At 42.1% G+C, this 20,887-nt stretch overlaps 2 protein-coding genes across 3 annotated transcripts; both read right to left on the bottom strand.

Annotated features, from left to right (window-relative positions):
* Window positions 1-203: 203 nt before the first annotated feature.
* LOC110494351 (tripartite motif-containing protein 16-like protein) lies at window positions 204-5,926 on the bottom strand. 2 transcript variants are annotated; one of them, XR_016487989.1, is made up of 7 exons: window positions 4,856-5,455; window positions 4,562-4,657; window positions 3,778-4,011; window positions 1,992-2,123; window positions 1,830-1,889; window positions 1,644-1,697; window positions 204-1,218 (listed from the first exon to the last, which is right to left on the bottom strand). XR_016487989.1 is itself a non-coding variant. In XM_021569324.3 (7 exons), the coding sequence occupies exons 1-7, from the start codon at window positions 5,390-5,392 to the stop codon at window positions 668-670; spliced, it is 1,692 nt and encodes a 563-aa protein (XP_021424999.2). In that variant the 5' UTR covers window positions 5,393-5,926; the 3' UTR covers window positions 204-667. The 2 variants fall into 2 exon arrangements, 1 of the variants encoding a protein (XP_021424999.2); XM_021569324.3 differs by having other exon boundaries at window positions 1,992-2,151; window positions 4,856-5,926.
* On the bottom strand, window positions 5,556-19,154 carry LOC110494350 (striatin-interacting protein 1 homolog). The gene is made up of 21 exons (XM_021569323.3): window positions 18,996-19,154; window positions 14,921-14,990; window positions 14,746-14,820; window positions 14,517-14,651; window positions 14,254-14,374; window positions 14,055-14,123; window positions 13,851-13,957; window positions 13,636-13,763; window positions 13,352-13,534; window positions 13,015-13,235; window positions 12,811-12,876; window positions 12,616-12,679; window positions 10,581-10,652; window positions 10,393-10,467; window positions 10,193-10,290; window positions 9,979-10,105; window positions 9,708-9,808; window positions 9,558-9,624; window positions 9,271-9,375; window positions 8,953-9,157; window positions 5,556-8,752 (listed from the first exon to the last, which is right to left on the bottom strand). Exons 1-21 carry the CDS (start codon window positions 19,101-19,103, stop codon window positions 8,505-8,507), a joined length of 2,445 nt encoding a protein of 814 aa, XP_021424998.3. The 5' UTR covers window positions 19,104-19,154; the 3' UTR covers window positions 5,556-8,504.
* Window positions 19,155-20,887: the final 1,733 nt, after the last annotated feature.

Below are 20,887 nucleotides of genomic sequence, written 5' to 3' on the forward strand. Positions count from 1 at the left end.
AAGTACAAATGGTTGAAAAAACTTTTCAAGTTCCTTGATCTTTAACATTGACTAAACTTTAAATCTTTGAAAAGTGCAAGTGTAAAGCAGTAACTACTGGACTAATGACCCCATCCTCTCATGTCATCCTGCTGTATAAGGGACATGACACTAGTGTGAAATAGTCAGAAAAAGTAGGTCATAAAAGTTGTATAAAACAACACTTTAGCATTTAATTTGCGCAATTTTATTTTTATAAAAATTGTATGAAAAATGTAAAAATGTTTCAGTAGATATTACAAATACGTCGATATTACAAATGTAAAGAGGGTACAAGCTGATTTTAGAGGTTTACAAGCTAATAAAACCAAGATATGATCCCCCAAAGCCTAACAGCATTCTAAAGCCTTTTAACTGTTATCCAATATGTATACCATGTATATAACTTTATTTTGAACTTCTATCCACAGTCTACACTTTCTAGTGTATTATTTTCTATATAGGGTTGCAAAAATCTGGTAACTTTCCCAAGATTCCCAGAAATCCTGTTTGGAGGATTGTGGATTTCCTGCTTATTCCCTCCTGATTCTGGGAATTATCCAACCTGGATTTCTAGCAAACAGGGAATTTCGGGAAAGTTACCAGATTTTTGCAACCCGATCTCTATGTCCTAGTTTTACTCTCATGGTTAGAATCTTTCATGCCTCAGATTACATAGTGTGATACAACTCTCCTCCCCAAGCCAGAACCCTGGGTAGAGGGGTTCAGTGAATGTGAACTTCTTGGTTCTGTAGAGTAACTCCATCTTATCTGAGACTTCATAAAATGTTATGGTGCCCTCCTTAAATTGCAGGTAAACCCCTAATCTGCACTGGCTGGGGGTTGCACAGAGTGCAACACCTTCACTGTTGTGGCACACAGAATAGCCTTTAGAACGGTCAAGGCTCCAGGATTGGTCACTGGCCCCAAAAGCGGATCTCTTAGAGACTGATTTTCTGTCTATGCCCCAATAGGCCAGGGCAATCTCAGCCTTGTTCCCCACCACTTCCACCTCCCAGTAGCAGCGCTCAGCTTCAAGCCCCTTCTTGCACAGCACCTGGCGACGGTAGTTAAACCTCTCAGAGTGAGGTTGGACCGGTTCCTTCTGCTTTTTAGCATCCCACCTCACCATTCTGCCGTCCTCTGAGAGGGAGAGGTCCTTGTGGGCAGTGTTAGGGTCCAAGGTAAGCTCACAAGCATCTGAAGGATCAAAGACGATGGTAAAATGAAGTTCATGACCATGTTCATAGAAAGCCAGTATGAGGGTTAGCGCTCAGGCTAGAATGAAAAGCATACGTTTAGTCCTTGATGAAGGCATAAAGCCGAAATGTATGCTCGGTTTCTTTAAAAAAAAAATGTATTAGCACCTTACACTTTCACTTTTTGTATTCTTTTGAACATGGTCTAAATTAATTCTATTATTTTTGCATCTCGGTCTCCTTGGGATATTATTCCTCTCATGGTTTTGTGTGCGAGTACTTTTTGAACTCTACATGATCATGTTCAAACAGCATTATCATGAGGTTGGTTCAGATCCATTTAAAAATAAATCTCTTTATTACTATGTTTCTGTTGTAAAGGTTGAGTGAAGATTCGATGTGTTACACAAAGAACATAGGACTCACACTGTAGAAATTCTGTTCTGGTCGTAGGCTCTGGGGTCTGTGCAGCACTGATAACTGTGTAGGTCAGGAGAAAGGCTCAGTTGTGGTTAAAGTTCTTGTTAATTTCAAACTCTCATTACTAAGGGTCAAGTAAAATGTGACTGATTTTCTGAAACACTTGGGATAACACACAAGGATAAGATTCACCTGGAAGCTGCTCAGGTATGACTCTATGGTCTGGAAACTGGGAACCTCCATTTCCAGCCACTGTTGAGACAGATCATAAAATCCTTTATAAATGTATTGTATATTGGTCTGTCTGTCTGCCTATGTGTACGTCTGTCTGCGGTATACCTCCCCTCAACTGACCAGTTTGAGACACTGTACTGATTTCCTCCTCAGCGAAAGCCTCCAGTCGATTCCCAAACTCTGAGACAGCACTCCTTATGGCCTCAAAGGGGAGGTGTGGATCCGTCGAGACACTGGACAAGTAACGGGGTTCTGGGAGGTTAGAGAGAGAGGGCAATCTCTTTTTTCATGATAGAGAGGGAGATAGAGAGAGAGACTTGAAAATGATAGAGTTATCATTATTAGTTGTGAAAATTCACCATGTCATCATGCACACACTTGTGAACCTCAGAACCAGATCCTACATCTATCTACTACAGCCTGTGATCAGTAGCAGTGTGGGGGTAAAATCACTGGGGAAGCCATGCCCCCTCCAAAACAAAACGAGCCATATTGCAACCTATGTGTTGTGATAATTGTGTTGTTTGCTCTATAACTTGTTAATTCATATGCCTTGCAACCGTGATATACTGTATAGGCCTAAAAGGGCTCCAAAGTGGCTCAGCGATCTCAGGCACTGCATCTCATTGCTTGAGGCGACACTACAGACACCCTGGTTCGAATCCAGGTTGTATCGCAACAGGCATTGATTGGGAGTCCCATAGGGCGGCGCACAATTGGCCCAGCGTCGTCCGGTTTTTGGCAGGTGTAGGCCGTCATTGTAAATAAGAATTTGTTCTTAACTGACTTGCCTAGTTAAATAAAGGTCATTAAAAAAATATATATATAATAAAAAAGCAGAGACAATAAGAAGACAGTAGCAGAATTAATTCAACCACACCTTTGTTTTATCACAAAATTGGAGAGCAACATCTGTCCAGTGACGTCCACAAAGCATATCGCATGTAAGAAAGTTACTTGACCTACAGCATGGCCAAGCAAGTTAATGTTTCCGAAATTTTCGGACCACTAAATAACTATTGATTTAGAACCACAGAGTTACCGCAAGTCACACAGAAAACAGGAGCCTCCATTGTTCCAGCGCCATTTCAACATAATCCAATCAATTTAGCTTAGTCTAATACAGTGACAACTAAAATATACCAAAAATAATTTAGTCCATCAAGCTACATACGATGTGGCTGTCCATGGTTCTTATTTCTGTGTGTGTGTGTGCACCTTCGTGTAAGTAGAAAAACATGTTGACTCAGCCTACTTGTAGAGAAAAGCCAATGCCATCCTCCTCTCTTTCATGTTGATGAAACGGTCATTCTGGCATACAATAAACGCTTTTATTTTTTGTTGTCCTAGGCTACCTGGCTAAAACGTTTGCTTGCTAGCCTAACTTCCATTCATGGGCAACGTTAGCTATAATCTTAGCCTTCCACATGAAGCTACATATTGAACTTCCATCCTCTCAGGCCAGGGGCACAACATTCATTAATGAATGGTTGGATGTTATTATCATTGGCCAATAGGGAGAATTAAGTAAAACTACAAGTCCAAATCCCTATCTCCATAAATGGCTAATTTAGGAAAGGGCCAATCAATTTTCGATAGCTAGCTAGGTTCCCGTGACACTTTTTTTTGTGTGTGCCAGGACTATTCACAGTTGAGCTCAGTGCTGATTGGCTATTGGACCAGATAGCAAGATCAGATAAAGACACAGAGGGGCGCTGTTTCGCTCGCTCGGATGCTTTCTCCTGTGAGATACATTCAGCCTCTGGCGAATTGAAGGAACATTATGAAACACTGAGATGAAAGATAAATTATGTTATGTTTTTTATTGGTCAATTTCTTTTAGGAAGCCTGGCTTACCTTGGCATCCATGAATACACACCACTGCCTGTGATACAACTAACCATACCTGGAGGAAGTGGATATCATCATCTGTCTGTGAGAGCTGCCCCAGCTCAGCGTCTCTCCTCTTCAGGGCAGCCATGTCTTTCTCCATGCTGTACAGGGAGCTCTCAGCCTGAGCCACTGCAGCTGTCTCGTGGGCCAAGATCAACTCTCTCACTGTGGAGTAGTGCCTCTGGAGGGAGTCGATCAGCCCAGAGAGGACGCCCTCGCAGTGCTCCTCAGCAGCCCTACCACCTTCCTGTTACACATACAGTCAGGGACAGACTTAGTGATTTACGTTTGTTTTTAATTTCAGGACGTTTTTAAATAGGCCATATAAAGTTAACACATTGGCATTACATATCAGCCTCAAGGCCTTCGTCAGAGCTTTTGGGAGGGTTTTTAATGTGCACCCTTATGTTGACATTACTCCAACCCCTTTCAGTGCATTGAATGGATGTAGGTGGAGCAATGTCTGACGAAGGCCTTGCAGGCCGATACGTAAAGCTTAATAAAGAGCAGTGACACTAGCAAGAGCAGCATGCAGAATTCTCCTTTTTTTCCCTCATGTTATTCAATTGTTACCATACACCTGCATCAAAAGACACTGTAGCTCAAATGTGCCTTTAGAATTTTGAAACACATTGGGCATTAAAATCTGTCAGTGTGGGCCACCTGGGGCAGTACACACCCATGAGTTAGGAAGGAGACTGTGGCCTTGCTGCTATGTTACTATTATAGTTGGGTTTGTCCAGAGAGCATTGTAAATAACTATATTAACTTCCTTGTCAGATCTACTGTATACCCACCTTAACCCTCTTTATGTTCTCTCTTAGGTCCTTCTGCTCCTGTTCCCTCATTTTGATCCTCTGCTTGGATTCCTTCTTAATGTCCTGGAGCTGTTCCTGTGGAGGGCAAATTTATCTGCAGATTAAATATTTACAAGGTCAAACCAATAATAACCTCATAAATCTTGGAATGCACACGGTAATGAAGTGTTATTTACGTACTTATTTGAATTGAATCACTAAGGGATCAACTGAGAATTATACACATAACCTTTGGGATACTCGAAGCGCCAGCTTTGAGATAAAGGTCAGTACCTGCTTCCTTTTCCGTCCCTCTTTCGCCAACAAATTGTTATGTGCTTTATGCTCAACCAGGGCGCATAGAGGGCAGATGCATTGATCATCATCACAGCAGTAAATCTCCAGCAGTCTGCCATGTATAGGACATACTCTGCTCTTCGGTACCTCTGAGACTCTAGTGGTTTTGGGTATCTTCGTGGGTCTGGCCCAACCCAGAGCATGACTGGGCGAAGGGCCTGCCTCCTGACCGTCTTCAACAGGTCTGCGCTTACCTCCAGCACCCACATTATTTCCACACTTGGACTTCTTCATTCCTTCCACCATTTCAGCCAGAACAATGTTCTTGATCAGGATAGGCCTCGGCTGAAAGGAGTCTTGGCATTCAGGGCAGCTGCAGAAACGATCACCCATTTCTTCATTGTCCCAGAAGTCCTGGATACAGATCATGCAGAAACTGTGTCCACAGGGAATAGCAGCTGGATTACTGAGCACCTCCTGGCAGAGTGGACAGCTGAGGTGGTCCTTCCTGACAGATATGCGAGACACAGCCATATCTGAGAACTATAACATGTTGGTCTTTCTTTTCCGCCAGGAAGAGAACAGTTTCGATTCTGTGAAAAGGCACGCCTTGTGGTTTCATGTTTGAGAGCTGAGACGGAGTGGTGAGTCTGGACTGAAGCCAAAGGGGAGGATTTCAAAACCTTCAAGGGAGTACTGAAAGAGCAAGTAAATCAAGGTTTATTGACAAAAAGCTTAGTCTTATTCTGTTATCACTGGGTATAAATAAAGCAAAGAAAAAAGAGTAATATATACAGTATGTATAAAGTCATACAATGCTAAACATATTGACATGATAAATAAGGGTTTTTCCAACATCCTAATGTCATACGATGTCATAATTACATTTCTCCATTTTAGATTCTCTCTTCAATAACCATTATAATAAATCAGGCTGATGTGGAGTCTGCTTGCCAGACTTTTCGCACATCTTTTAATTCTGTAATTCACTACCTTAGTTAAACCACGTAAAAGAGCAGCAGAAGGGTTCTGGAAACCTTTGTTTACAACCGGTCTCAAAACATCTTCAGTTAAAAAGAAGTTGTATAAAAAGGTTTCTCACAAATCCCTCTCCCCTAAATTCTGCAAATTACAAAAAGTACAAGAATACTTAAATAAAATAAAGTCAACTTGGAAAATCAATCAACTATTGAATAAGAAAATGGCATCTAGAACTATTCCATCTCAATGTATTGTTGTAAATAATACCTAGAGTGATTCTGATGTTATTTCATGTGAATTTAATATGTTTTTGTGAATGTGGGTTCCTCTCTGTCAAATACAATTTATAAAAACCACTTAGATTACATGAAGTGGCCTTTCCCTTCTATGCTCCAGTTTGATCCTTCTGCTGTAATGGAGGTAATTGGTAACAAAGATATCAGCAGCAGGTCATGAGATTGGTGCCTCTCTGGTGAAATCAGTGTCTTCCTTGATTACTGAGCCTCTAAGGTAGATCTTCACCAAATCAATGCAAACTGGTATTGTTCCTAAAAAAAATGTAATTGCCAAAGTTATCCCCCCTCTATAAAATCTGGGGATCCAAGATCTTTTACAATTCATCACCCAATATCTGTACTACTGTTTTTCAGAAATCGTAGAAAAATTGGTGTATAAGAGAATGTTGAAAAAGAAACATGGTTTGGTTATACTATAGCTTAATTGACCCATATATCTCATTACGGTAAAAACTTCTGGGCCGATACATATGCCTCGTACCTACAGAAATTACTCATCATATAAAATACATTTGCAAGACTAGCCACCTCCTCTAAATACCTGGCTCCATCTGCACCTTTGTTTAAGAAACTCAATATCTTGTCTATTTACAACATTAAGATACGCCAATTATGCACTTCATCTACCTCCCAGACAGTTTACCTAAACCCGTTAACGGATTCTCCCTGGAAATTCTGAAATCCATCTACATAACGCAAGACACTGCGATAACCTTCACCCTCCCCACTGCCTCACATAGAGAATTCTCTATCAGATACAGAGGTACCATACTCTGGAATTCTTATGTTCACATTGCCAAACCTCATCATCCATCAATAAGTTCAAGCGAAGACTGGGGCCTGATGAACCAAACTACCCAATAATCCCCTCCATGTCTAACTCTCACACAGATGCACACACACATAGTCTTGTATAATGAGTATGTCATGTTGAATTATAATTCATATGCTTTGTTTAACTGATGGAACATACTTTATTTTACGTACTTATATTTTTCATAAAAGCCCTTTTGGGCTTCCAACCTCACCTGCACACAGTTTCTACCATTCTTTGTTTTATCTGTACTGTTTCATCTTTGGTGCAAATAAATAAAACCTAACACAAAAAAAGTAATAGCGGTGGTAAATTAGTATAAGCACAACGCAACTATACAATTATCTTAGAACTGAGGAATTAGCAGGTGGGCATAATGGTTCCCTTGAGTAAAAAAAAAACATTAGCTAGTGAAGAGTGAGTGAGAACCACTTTCTTGCCTCACTCTCTCAAACATACTGTGCACACACACACACATGCGCACACACACAAAATGAAGATTTGTTTCCCAAGTTCTCAGCCAATACGGTTGTGTAGTGGCCAGCATGTGTTCCTGTTTCTTTAGGTTAAAACATTAGGCTGTAAATTCCATTAAAATGTCTTAATACCAATCTAAATTGTCTCCACCATGGTTGATAGAGGTGTGTGATTCATACAAGCCAACGGTCACTCAGTGAGAAGAGTACTAATGGAACATCAAAAGCCTGGTCAACAGGGGGTTATATCAGTAACCATAAAACATACTGTACACACACTCACACAAACACACTCAAGCAACCCTTCCCTCACAATCTCTCTTCCACACACACAAACACTTTATTTTGTACTTCCTAAGGGTTATAATAGTGTACTATAGTGCTTGAAGGGCAGAGTACTGCTCCGACAGCCAGGAGAGTGGCATCATGGCAGGTTGGATGTGTGGAGTTGTGTGTAAGTAACAGAATACAAAGGGTTACATCCCCAACCATGGAGGTTGGACAAGGCTGATAAAACCTATATCACTCTGTAAAGGTCCAGTTGAAAACTAGAAAAGGCTCTACATGGGGTAAATCAAGACCTGGTTCACCTTGGCCATGCGTGACACCACTCTCCAAATGGGATATGCAAAAAAACACATTTCCATTTCACCACACGCTTGTACAGGTTACACACTTGTACATGTGTGAAACAGGCCAAATATAAGCACCCCCCATTTGCATTTTTTTTTTTTTACAAGTTGTCTAGTGCCTGGATTCAGACATTATAAATGATTGATCCAACTGTGAAGGGGTAATGCTAACGCGCAAGGTCCACTTTTAGCTGACCCTCTAACTCTTGAATATCCCTTACTGACTGTTATTTTCTCTGCATGAGGTGACATCACAAGGATCATGTTTGTTATGGGGACTCTTGTCTGCGTAATTTTCAGAAACAAATGCAGTGCTCTATGAATGCTGAAACACGTATGCTTTTTCAGCACTAAACGATGTGGAGATGTAGACTAGTGTTGCCACCTTGGGGAGGTGTGTTCAGAAAACCTTCCTATAGCACCACCTCCCACCACCCTGCCCTGTTATCATTGCAGAAGCTCCTCCCAGGATATGGGCTTGGAGAAGACTTCTCGCTCCAGCCAGAGGTCATAGTTCATCTGGAAATCCTCCGGCAGGTCGACGCGCTGTCCAAGAACGCTCTGCAGGCAGTTGTCCACGGGCAGGAAGTCAGGGTTCCTCTGGTTGTTGTCGTAGCGGCGGCTGTTGAAGCGCTCAATGTTGGCGCGCAGAGCACACTCCTCTGCCTGGAAGTCCCAGGGCCGCGCATCCAGGTCTGCCATCAAAGAAACATAGAAGCTCATTACTTGGGGTTCTCTTTAAAACTTGACATACCCCAAGCTACATAGGGTGCTTACACTTAACAGTTCACAGTCACTGTGGGGAAATATGAGGCTATCAATCATCATATCAATCACTGACTGAAAAACACAATGGACACTTTGTGGGTTGATTTTGGTGTTGACAGTGACTCACCGTTACCGTAGGCCCAGTCATCATTGAGGCGATGGCGGACCTTCTGGTATATGGCAGACATGGTCTTCATGTTGCTCTTCCTCCACTGGCGGCCCAGGTACTTGGTTTGCACTTTGAGCAGCTTGAGGACGTACAGCTGCATCATGGCCTGTTTAACCTTCAACGCCCTCTTCAATATGGGAGCAGATTTGAACACCACCAGCATCTGACAGAGAAGTGCAAGGTATGCAATTATGATCTAAAATAATCCCAGATTGATGTCTGTCCTAGTGAATAAGAGTAACTGTATTGTTTTGGTTGGGTGGGTCTCGCCCTCACCATGGTTCTGGAGTGCTTCCACTTGGTCAGCTTGTTGAGGATCCTCAACAGGTTGATACAGGAGAACAGGTTCCTCCAGCAGAACTGGTTGTTGTCGCCAGCCTCCTGTAGAACACAGACAAACCAACCACTGGGTAACAACACCTCACCTCCAACCTTTGACTGCTGTAACATTTCCATTAGGTACAATGGTGTGTCCCCCTTCTACAAAAACATTGCCCAGGCGTTTGAGTTCAGATATTACAATCAGTATTTTATTTCTGTGAGGGATGGAGTGTGAAACTTACCAAACTCTCTGCAGTAAGTTCAGGGAGCTCATGCACCACACAGTAAGAGAAGTCCAGCACAGAAATACTGCAGGAAAGAGAATGAGAGGTGACTACTAAAAGGGTCTCAGATAATCAGAATCTTGGAATGGCTCAAATTCCCCAACATACCTGTTCTTGGCTGTGATGTAAGAAATTATGTTCTGGTTGAAGAACTTGAGAATGAGAGGAATACAGTTGGCAAACACCAGGTGCTGAGCCATGTACTCAAACTGTCAAATTAAATAAATAAAAAGAAACAGAAGGGTAAGGGAAGGCCACTCACAAGTGTATGGTGCTTGTGAGAAATGACCACTCCTAATACTTGGTAGATGAGGCTAATTCAGGGTTTTGAGAGTTTGCCTGTATGTGGTGGTAGTGGTTGAGTGTCGGTTGCCAGTACCTGGTAGACGTGATTGAGTTTGAAGTGTTTGAGAAGCAGCAGCAGGATGGCAGAGATGGCCTTAACAATGATCTCCTTGTGGCGGTTAACATCCACACCAAGCTTCATGCTCTGGAGCACCGTGGTCCTGCAGATACAGTATTCAAATAATAAAACCCTTTCAGTTGGAACTCAACAGAATACAGCCCCCTTTCAAATCAAACAGTTGACTCACGGCATCTCTTCAGGCAGCACATCTGCCAGGATGTTGATGGAGTCGGTCTTGGCCTTGGAGGTGGGGGCAGCAGCTAGCAGGATCTTCAGCAGGGCAATCTGAGAGGGAGAAGAGTCACAGGTCAATTCTGCCAAGGGTTAGAGGTCATAGAAATGCACTGGAGACCTAGATTCAGTATACAAGAGGAGCAGAACACTCACCATGTACTGAGGCAAGCTGGGAAGAATGCCCTGGTATAGCAGCTCAGTGGAGCACATCTCCACATCCTCTTCCCCCTATAAACAAACACAAAACATGCAAAATAATGTTTTTAAAATTAAACACATCGCCCTTTCTCTAGGACAGTGATATTCCAACATACATGTCAGTGATATGCAATGGCACTCACCCCTGACAGTGGAGTTTTCTGAAACTCATCCTCCTTGGCAATCTGAATCTCAGCTATAGAGATGTACTTATGCTGCAAGGAAATAGAAACAACTGTCATTGTAAAGAATTCCCACTGCCAGTGGTGCTCTTATCACAGCTCACTCCACCCATCCCCCGATGCTGCCAGAGAGCCTGGGGGTAACACTATAGAATTGCTATAGCGGTCATTTAGACTGCTCATGACTTTCATTATTTTATTTCTGACATTTTTTAAGTCATGCCCCATCCGTCCTTGACTTTTCCTAAAATAAATCTATAACACAGTTGTTTAAATCTTAATTCACAAACAGAACTGGACTTATAACCAGTTTTAGTGCATGTCTTTAACGGTTTCCCCCCCGTTATTGCTTTTGTGATGATCACTATTTATCAAGCACACTTAGCACTTATAATGATGTTTAGGCTACTGATGCTTTCCATTAGACCGTGCACCTTGATGGTTGGGGTAGGATTTTCTTATTTTGTTGTTATAAAACAAAGCTGTTAGCGCTTTTCAACGCATTCTATTTCATAGTTGTAACAAACGCAATTCACAAATAAAATGAACACTTGAATTTGTGTTTTTACATATAGCCTACAGTAAGATAAACCAGTGGTCCCAAACAGGGGTACTAAGACCACTAGGGATACTTTAGAAGAATCATGGAGACCATAGGCCTACTGGTAAAATTCACAATTTAGTTGAGAATTTTGATAACTAAAAAAAACACAGATTGGAGTCTTTACATTTTTTAAAACTCCCCACCACTGAGATAAACTAATGAAAATACTATAGTCTTGTTTAAAAAAAATAAAATAAAAGGTTTTCAAATGTTACATAAGACATTCATAAACACAACCAAATCCGTATTTTTACGATAGCATAAATAGAATGTATTAATTACACTGTTATAACGTTATTAGTAGCTTGAAGGAGGGCCCCTTGAGACCCAGTGGTTCTAGTGTTAATAAACCTGCCCCTCAAAATCCCAGTGACATCTGTGACCAGGCCACTGATCGGTTGCTAGGGTCAGGTTGCTAGATGGCAGGACACCAGACAGCCCTTCGGCTTCCTCAGTCTCTGTCCAAGTGGACACGTGTGATGGAGTGTGGATTATTTTAAAATACATAGACTACAGTCGGAAGGCCCGCAATTTGGGCAACGCGGAAGGCAAGTATCAAATAGAGATGACTGTTGAGTTGCGACTGTCAGTGAAAAGCAGAGAGATTTAGCCAAGCATATCGCAACATTAAAAAATACAATTGCGGAAAAAGAGTTTGGGAAGCAAATAGCTATCGCTGTAAAGAGATGACAATAAAGACTTCAATCTGTCTTTTAGTTAAAAAATTCTCAACTTAATTGAGCGACCAGTAAGTAGCCTCGTATCTTATTGGCACTAGCTGAGAACATCGGCCATATCCCCAGAGAGTGTGCATATTCACTGTCTTTATCATTGGGTCAGTGCCACTTTTGTTTGTTTTTGGACAATAATTTCCTCCTCCAGGTTCGATGGACGTCATATTTTATGTGTCTCCCCTTATCATTGGCCGATTATATGGATGAAACAACGTTTTCATTGATCTGTTTGTCAGTGTCAGCAGAGTAGGATACCGTGTCATTTTTGTAGTATTAAAGAACAATTCTGCTAATGTCTCCATTCATATAAAGTATAGTAGAATTGCATGAAATGTGTTTAGAAAAGGCCAACAAGAGGCCTATAGCCTCAACGTGCTGCATTGAACAGTATTTTCTGCAAACAATGATTGAGTTGTATTATTAGCCTAAATTATGGCTTTCCAATCTAATTATCACATTAGTAATAGTCGGCCATCTTACATAGAGTACTTTCACCACTGCTTATCCATCTGACTGGGAAAGGTGATAGTGCGTCAGAGACCAGCCCAACTGGAGAATGGCTCTCTTTCAGGCATAATACAGCAATATTATGCAATATCTAGAAAATGTATCCATGTTTCACAATGTTTGAGACTTGTTGAGTACTGTATAATATAACCTGCTTCAAGGTTCTGATGCTTTCATGGATGGGTCTGGGTAGGCCGACAACTGTATCTGTGTCACTGCAATACAAATACAGAAATAACCATGAAATCTAGGTCAAGGATCCTCGAAAAGAAACAACATTAAAATGGATTAAATCTCTAGAAGATTTAATCTCTATTAATGAAAAAAAGACACCAACTGAACTTACTTTCCAAGCGTATAGCCGATAAATTTGCTTCTACTTGATTCCAGGAAATGTTCTATGTCCTTTTCCCTGTAAAAGCATTAAACAAAACTCTAGTCAAACTTTAGGAACACCATACAATACATAAAATAACAAAGCACATCTATAGAAACAGCACTAATCTGTAGCAAATGTCTCCCTGATGTCTCACTCAGCCCCGGACTGTACCTGACTTTGGGGGCCCAAGGCAGGCCCTTGGGGAAGTTCACCCTCTCTGAGGGGGGGTGTAGGAGGGGTGGGGGCATGACCTCATCCCGTTCCATGGGAAAAGGCTCCGCATCCATGGAGTTGTCATTGTCATCGTTGTCGTCCTCATCTTCACGAGGTTCATCTGACTTGTAGGGGTCCTTCTCATTGAAGGCGTCCAGGTTGTCCTGTTTTATTAGGGACTGTAAGAGAGGAGGAGTATTTTTCAAATAAGCCTTACACAATAGTACATTGAGCAGGTGTTAAACAGGGGGAGGCGTAACTTTTGTGTGCCGCATTGAGACGTGGTAGAGGTTACCTTGTGTTCACGGCGTGCCCTTTTCTGCTGCTGTTCGATGAGGTCAGAGGCAGATGCGGGGGGCGAGGCTGCCCTCATGCTCCTGATGACCCGGATGCTGTCCTCTGGGAGGGGGGGCAGGCGAAGCTCTTCCCGCTTACGCACCTTAATGTTCTGGAGCTGCTCAAACCCCCCGAGGGTGAACTGGGGCAGAGGAGAGGACATGTTGTAAATTTGATATGCAAGCCAAAAGTACCTGGCTAAGAATAGCCTAAATCCACGAAATATGATAAAATCTCTCTCACCAGTATGCTCTTCCACAGCAGCATCAGAACCTTCTTCATGGGGAAGTGGGGGGCGTGACCACTGCAGAACTTCGTCACCATGCCAAAGAGCATGACAGAGATGGGCTCGTTGTTGTACAGAGGAGAACCTGGGAGAGAGAGGGGAAATAGAAAAGACTAGTTATAAACTACTCCTTGACAAAACCCTTCTATCTAATAGAAACACACACTCCTACCCAGCTCTGTTTTAAAGGTCTCCCTGGTGGCCCTCCACTCAGGTGAGTCGGCTGGGTCCTCCTGCTGGATGGTCACCACCATCAGATACATGATGTTGAGCAGCACCCTGGGGAACCAGAAAAACACCCCAGCATCAGAGGGGGACTCCCATACACTGGTGTATAACTATATAGAGCTGCAGGAAAGTCAGTGTCTAATCTTACCTGAGGTCTGTGCTGTCAGCCAAGGAGATTGCTGGCTTTCTGACTGCACTGCTACAGGCAGCACTGTTACTGTGAGAGAGAGAGAGGGGTTGAAAAGAGGAAAGAAAGAATCGGCAACCTGATTTTTACCACATTTTGTGTAGCATAGAAACTCCTCCCAAAAACAATGACATCTCACTGATTTGTAGTTCCAACTTACTCAACCTCCATGTTGAGCAGCTCCACAAGGGCCGTGAAGGTGCCAACATCCATCAGCAGGAAGATGTTATACCTCATCCAGTGCTGCACTTCTGCCTCAGAGCTGCACTCCGCAAATGTCCCTGTAGAGCCACAGGTGGGAAACATGACTTTAGTGCTGAAACACTGTTTGCTTACTGCATCACTATAAAAACATACGGAAACAGCCGTCTCTTCCCAGGCTTCTTTAGTCACAGCAGGCTACTAAACCTGCTGAGGACTTACCCTGAACCATGTAGAGAATTGCCCTGGACACCTTCAGCCTCTTCTCCCTGGTGATCACCTCCAGGCCATCAAGTAGACGCATGGCGTGAGCTCTGTGTTGAGCCACATCCAGCTCGGTCCATTTCTTGTCAGACACTGAGACAGGGCAGGAGCAAAACACTCTCAGTAAGAGGTACTGTAATAACCACACTTGAGGAAGACAATGCATTCAAGTCGAAAAGGGGCATACCATGAGTTCGGAATTCCTCCTCAAAGCATTTTCTGTTGAGAAGAAATTCTGGTCCTTCAGTGTAACTGTATAGCTCTGGAGAAGAGATGTAGGCATAGCTGGTACCAAATTCACAAGATAACCTGTCACAGAGGTCAGTATTTAAAGCAATAAGGAGTGTCCAGTAATACCTCACCTGACAGTTCAGCAGACCACTTGTCTGTATCTGCATACTCAAACTCAAGGTCTGGAGACTCGGAGAAGCCCTGTGTTGGAGCACAGACACAAATACAGTGCATTCTGAAAGGATTAAATTGTTCGTTTTTTTCTCCTCAATTTGCACACAATACTACATAATGACAAAGCAAAAACAGGTTAATAGAAATTTTAGCAAATTTATTAAATATAAAAAAGTATTCAGACCCTTGGCTCAGTACTTTGTTGAAGCAAATTTGGCAGTGAGTATAGCACACCTGTATTTGGGGAGTTTCTCACATTCTTCTTAGCAGATCCCTTGGACTGTTGGTGGTCCCAAACTTGTTCCATTTAAGAATGATGGAGGCCACAGTGTTTTTGGGGACCTTAAGGCTGCAAAAACATTTTGGTACCTTTCTACAGATCTGTGCCTTGACACAATCCTGTCTCAGAGCTCTAAGGACAATTCCTTTGACCTCATGGCTTGGTTTTTGCTCTGACATGCACTGCCAACCGTGGGAATAGACCAGTGTGTGCCTTTCCAAATCATGTCCAATCAATTGAATTTACCACAAGTGGACAATCAAGTTGTAGAAACATCTCAAGGGTGATCAATGGAAACAGGATGCACCTGAGCTCAATTTTGAGACTCATAGCAAAGGGTCTGAATACTTACGTAAATAAGGTATTTGTTATTTTATTTTTAATAAATGTGCAAACACTTCTAAAAACCTGTTTTATCTTTGTCATTATGGGGTATTGTGTGTAATTTGAAGAGGAAAAAAATAAACATAATCAATTTTAGAATAAGGCTGTAACGTAACGTGATTTTTATTTCAACTTTATTTAACCAGGGAGGCCAGTTGGAAACAAGTTCTCATTTACAACTGTGACCTGGCCAAGATAAAGCAAAGCAGTGCGACAAAAACAACAGTTACACATGGGATAAACAAACGTACAGCCAATAACACAATAGAAAAATCTATATACAGTGTGGCAAATGTATTAAGATTAGGGAGGTACCACAATAAATAGGCCATAGTGGCAAAATAATTACAATTTAGCATTAACACTGGAGTGATAGATGTGCAGATGATAATGTGCAAGTAGAGATACTGGGGTGCAAAAGAGCAACAAAAAAACTATATGGGGATGAGGTAGTTGGGTGGGCTATTTACAGATGGGCTGTGTACAGCTAAATCGATCGGTAAGCTGCTCTGACAGGGTCTCCAACTTCAGTGATTTTTGCAATTCGTTCCAGTCATTGGCAGCAGAGAACTGGAAAGAAAGGTGGCCAAAGGACGTGTTGGCTTTGGGGATGACCAGTGAAATATACCTGTTGGAGCACGTGCTACGGGTGGGTGTTGCTATGGTGACCAGTGAGCTGAGATAAGGCGGGGCTTTACCGATCAGACTTGTAGATGACCTGGAGTCAGTGGGTTTGGCGACGAATACGTAGCGAGGACCAGCCAACGAGAGCATACAGGTCGCAGTGGTGGGTAGTATATGGGGCATTGTAGATAAAACAGATGGCACTGTGATAGACTACATCCAACTTGCTGAGTAGAGTGTTGGAGGTTATTTTGTAAATGACATCGCCGAAGTCAAGGATCAGTAGAATAATCAGTCTTACGAGGGTGTTTGGCAGCATGAGGGAAGGAGGCTTTGTTGCGAAATAGGAAGCCAATTCTAGATTTAATTTTGGATTGGAGATGCTTAATGTGAGTATGGAAGGAGAGTTTAGTCTAAACAGACACCTAGGTATTTGTAGTTGTCCACATATTCTAAGTCAGAATCGTCCAGAGTAGTGATGCTTGGCGGGAGGGCAGCGATCGGTTGAAGAGCATGCATTTAGTTTTACTAGCATTTAAGAGCAGTTGGAGGCCACGGAATAAGTATTGTACATTGAAGCTTGTTTGGAGGTTTGTTAACACAGTGTCCAAAGAAGGGCCAGATGTATACAAAATGGTGTTGTCTGCGTAGAGGTGGATCCGAGAAACACCAGCAGCAAGAGCGACATCATTGATATATATACAGAGAAAAGAGTCGTCCCGAGAATTGAACCCTGTGGCACCCCCATAGAGGCTGCCAGAGATCCGGACAACAGGCCCTACGATTTGACACACTGAACTCTATCTGAGAAGTAGTTGGTAAACCAGGCAAGGCAGTCATTTGAGAAACCAATGCTATTGAGTCCGCCGATAAGAATTTGGTGATAGACAGAGTCGAAATCCTTAGCCAGGCCGATGAAGACGGCTGCACAGTACTGTCTTTTATCCATGGCGGTTATGATATCGTTTAGGACCTTGAGTGTGGCTGAGGTGTACCCATGACCAGCTCGAAACCAGATTGCGTAGTGGAGAAGGTACGGTGGGATTCAAAATGGTCGGTGATCTGTTTGTTAACTTGGCTTTCAAAGACTTTAGAAAGGCAGGGCAGGATGAATATAGGTCTGTAGCAGTTTGGGTCTAGTGTCTCCCCCTTTGAAGAGGGGGATGACCGCGGCAGCTTTCCAATCTTTAGGGATCTCAGACGATAAGAAAGAGGTTGAACAGGCTAGTAATAGGGGTTGCTACAATTTTGGCAGATAATTTTAGAAAGAGAGGGTCCAGATTGTCTAGCGCAGCTGATTTGTAGGGGTCAAGATTTTGTTGCTCTTTCAGAACATCAGCTATCTGGATTTGGGTGAAGCGGGGGACTTGAGCAAGTTTCTGCGGGGGGTGCAGAGCTGTTGGCCAGGGGTAGGGGTAGCCAGGTGGAAAGCATGGCCAGCCGTAGAAAAATGCTTATTGAAATTCTCAATTATCGCAGATTTATCGGAGGTGACAGTGTTTCCTAGCCGCAGTGAAGTGGGCAGCTGGGAGGAGGTGCTCTTATTCTCCATAGACTTTAGTGTCCCAAAACCTTTTGGAATTAGTGCTACAGGATGCAAATTTTTGTTTGAAAATGCTAGCCTTTGCTTTCCTAACTGACTGTGTATATTGGCTCCTGACTTCCCTGAAAAGTTGCATATCACGGGGTCCATTCGATGCTAATGCAGTACGCCACAGGATGTTTTTGTGGTGGTCAAGGGAGGTCAAAGCTGGAGTGAACCAAGGGCTATATCTGTTCTTAGTTCTACCTTTTTTTGAAATGGGGCGTGCTTATTTAAGATGGTGAGGAAAGCATTTTTAAAGAACCAGACATCCTCTACTGACAGGTTGAGGTCAATATCCTTCCAGGATACCCGGGCCAGGTCAATTAGAAAGGCCTGCTCACTGAAGTGTTTGACCTCAATACTTGCCTAAAGCGCTGTACCTCGTACATCTATATCTACCAGCACATTAATCTGGTACTGGTACTCCCTGTATATTGCTAAATGTTTGTGTGTATTTTGTTTCATTCCTCGTGTTTACTCAATGTTCTAGTAGTGTAATATGAGTAAATTCAAGAGGGTGGCTGGCACACAGCGTTACCATTTTAATTTTAAAAATCTACATTGTTGGGAAGTACACGGTACATGTACACGGTAAAGTCTACACAAATTGTATTCGGTGTATGTGACAAATAACATTTAATTTTACAGTAAGTGTGTATGTTGCAATTGTGAAATTATTTTGATGTGATTATGTAGAGAGCAGGGATTTAGCTATGTGAGACTCGACACACATAGGTTATTTTGCTGTATTGGCTTCCAGAGATCATTCTAATTTAAATAGAACGTGTTAAATCCTTGGATTATAAAGGAGTAACGTTAGGCTCATTTAGTCCATTATTAAACTAGCCACCTAACTAGCTATTGTAGTTACTAGTCGGTAAAGTAAACTAACGTTAGCTGGTTAACGTTGGACAAGTGGCAGTTTCAAATTCAGGGATAACCATTCTAATATCGTATTTTTGTTACAGAGAGGTCGCTATACTTCAGAACAGTTGTAATGGGTAAAAACGGACTGGGGGGCTCAATAATTAAATTAACGTTAGCTAGCAGCAGGTATCGGCTAGTAAATTTGCTAACTTAGCTAGTTCTAGCTAAGATTGTTGACAGCACAAACACGATGCAGAACGTACTTCAATAAACCATCACTTTCCTTCCTTACCTCCGAGTCTTTTCTCTGATTACGGACAAATTCACCCCTACTTTTGTTGGGTAACATAGCCCTCTGTTTGTTGATAATCAATCCACCACCATTACCACCAACGTCCATCTCTGATTCAATAACAAAATCACAGTTTCGAAACCCAGAGGCGCAACATCGCGAGACTTCCAGGAACGCTTTAGAAACAGACCAGACTGGTGTTTGGGGTTTGAGAAGGAAACATTCTTCCTTAGTTGTTATTTTTTTCCAAATCTAAAGGCACAACCTAGATTCGAGACAATGTCCTAAGTAGTCGAACATTTTATTACTCCAACCCCGTGAAAGTGACAAACTCACACGTTTTATTTTCGTCAAAAACAACTTTATATCGAAGGAGTGGCTTTGATTTGACGGCCTGCACTTGAGCATTTCATTGTGTTTCTACGCATGAGTTTAGCTAGCCAACGATTGTGGAGAGATGTACTGCTTGGATTCTTTACCTACGATAGGAATACGCTGAAACATTTTTATGTCATTAATTTATTTATTATTTTGGCCAAATTTCATATTCACAAATGTAAATTTGCAAACAAAAAAAACACATTTTCTTACCCTACAAAAATAAATTGAACTCTATTTTAAGACAATTAAATACTAACAAAAAAGCTGTTAGAATTATAAGTGTATGTATGTCCCTTAAGGTCATTGTGTAATGTGATATTGTACCCCCTAGCTCAATTGTCCATTGTATATAATCTATATATACTTGTGTTCCCTCATGTACTTTCTGTATTGATTTGTTCTTAATAACAAACAAAACGAAAATAATAAGTTTAGCTAGCCAACGTCGCCATGACATCGCCTACAACTTCTACAAGCGTGATTGGCGATTGCTATTGGAAGGGCAGATTTACTGTATCTTCATACTGTCTTTGACAAAGTTCTTCTTCTTCGTATGGCTTTCCGGCAGACTAGACGCGTTCTTTAGTGTTTCTGCCTTTCACAGGTCGGAGTGTGAATTGTACATTTGTCACCAATAAAGGGAAAACAAGAAGAATAAATCGCACCACCATCGAACCCAGAGGTTCCCAACCAGCGGTACTAGGACCTCTTGCGACCCGTCATTCAGTGCAGGTGAGGCAGACACACATTTTTAGCCCCCCAAAATAATATATTGCCTAGTTGCATGTTATTTTGGCATTAATACGTGCCACATATCAGTTTGCAAACAATGTAAAAAATAATAATATATATATAATTGAGTTAGTAAACCTGCATACAAACATGGTCTCTTTTTTGTTTTCTTGAGTAAGGCAGCTCCAAAATGCAGGTGTTTCAGACTAGCTCAGCGCTTTCTGTGGTGGTGGGGCAGCCAGCAGAAAATACAGAGCATTGTGCCATGATTGGCCCAGTGTTCTGTCACTCATGGGAACTCTACGTCACTGCCAAGTGTAAGAGGAGACAGCTGCTGCCATAGAAGTGCCCATCCAAGAAGGCTCAAGGTCATTGGCCACAGATAAAATGACTTCAAATCACGTTATATGTACAGTAGCTTTGATTGGACTGATCATGTCAACGTCATACCTTCAAAATCTTAGCTAGCAGTCATCATCAAGAGAAATTATAGATAACATATCGGTGCTCATCGGCCATTGGACATAAACATTACACTCAAGTGGTTTCGAAGGAATCAATGACAGTGGCTGTGTGTTCCCAAATCTGGGTTTAAGGGGCTCTTTTCCCAGTTGAAAATGATAAACATTCAACATTGGCCATGCTGTCAATGAAGCAAGATTTGTGCCGAGGTCAAAACAACTGTTGACTTGGAAGACCGCCGCGCCACCTTCCTGCACAACAATGTGAGTCCAAAAATGTATTGTATGCTGCTTCATAAATTATGTAATATGCCAGGG

The sequence above is a fragment of the Oncorhynchus mykiss genome, chromosome 17, assembly GCF_057628025.1.
Source record: "Oncorhynchus mykiss isolate SJ-2025 chromosome 17, ASM5762802v1, whole genome shotgun sequence".
Taxonomy (NCBI): domain Eukaryota; kingdom Metazoa; phylum Chordata; class Actinopteri; order Salmoniformes; family Salmonidae; genus Oncorhynchus; species Oncorhynchus mykiss.

What these genes read in the sequence shown, in the direction of transcription:
- LOC110494351 (XM_021569324.3), bottom strand. Translation starts at nt 5,392, where the DNA reads ATGGCTGTGTCTCGCATATCTGTCAGGAAGGACCACCTCAGCTGTCCA. An exon ending in ATGATATCCACTTCCTCCAG is followed by an intron (nt 2,152 to 3,777) that starts GTATGGTTAGTT and finishes TCATGAAAAAAG; the next exon opens with AGATTGCCCTCTCTCTCTAA. An exon ending in CAGAACAGAATTTCTACAGT is followed by an intron (nt 1,219 to 1,643) that starts GTGAGTCCTATG and finishes TTGATCCTTCAG; the next exon opens with ATGCTTGTGAGCTTACCTTG.
- LOC110494350 (XM_021569323.3), bottom strand. Translation starts at nt 19,103, where the DNA reads ATGGACGTTGGTGGTAATGGTGGTGGATTGATTATCAACAAACAGAGG. An exon ending in AGAAAACTCCACTGTCAGGG is followed by an intron (nt 10,468 to 10,580) that starts GTGAGTGCCATT and finishes GTTTGTTTATAG; the next exon opens with GGGGAAGAGGATGTGGAGAT. An exon ending in GTGCTGCCTGAAGAGATGCC is followed by an intron (nt 10,106 to 10,192) that starts GTGAGTCAACTG and finishes CTGTATCTGCAG; the next exon opens with GACCACGGTGCTCCAGAGCA.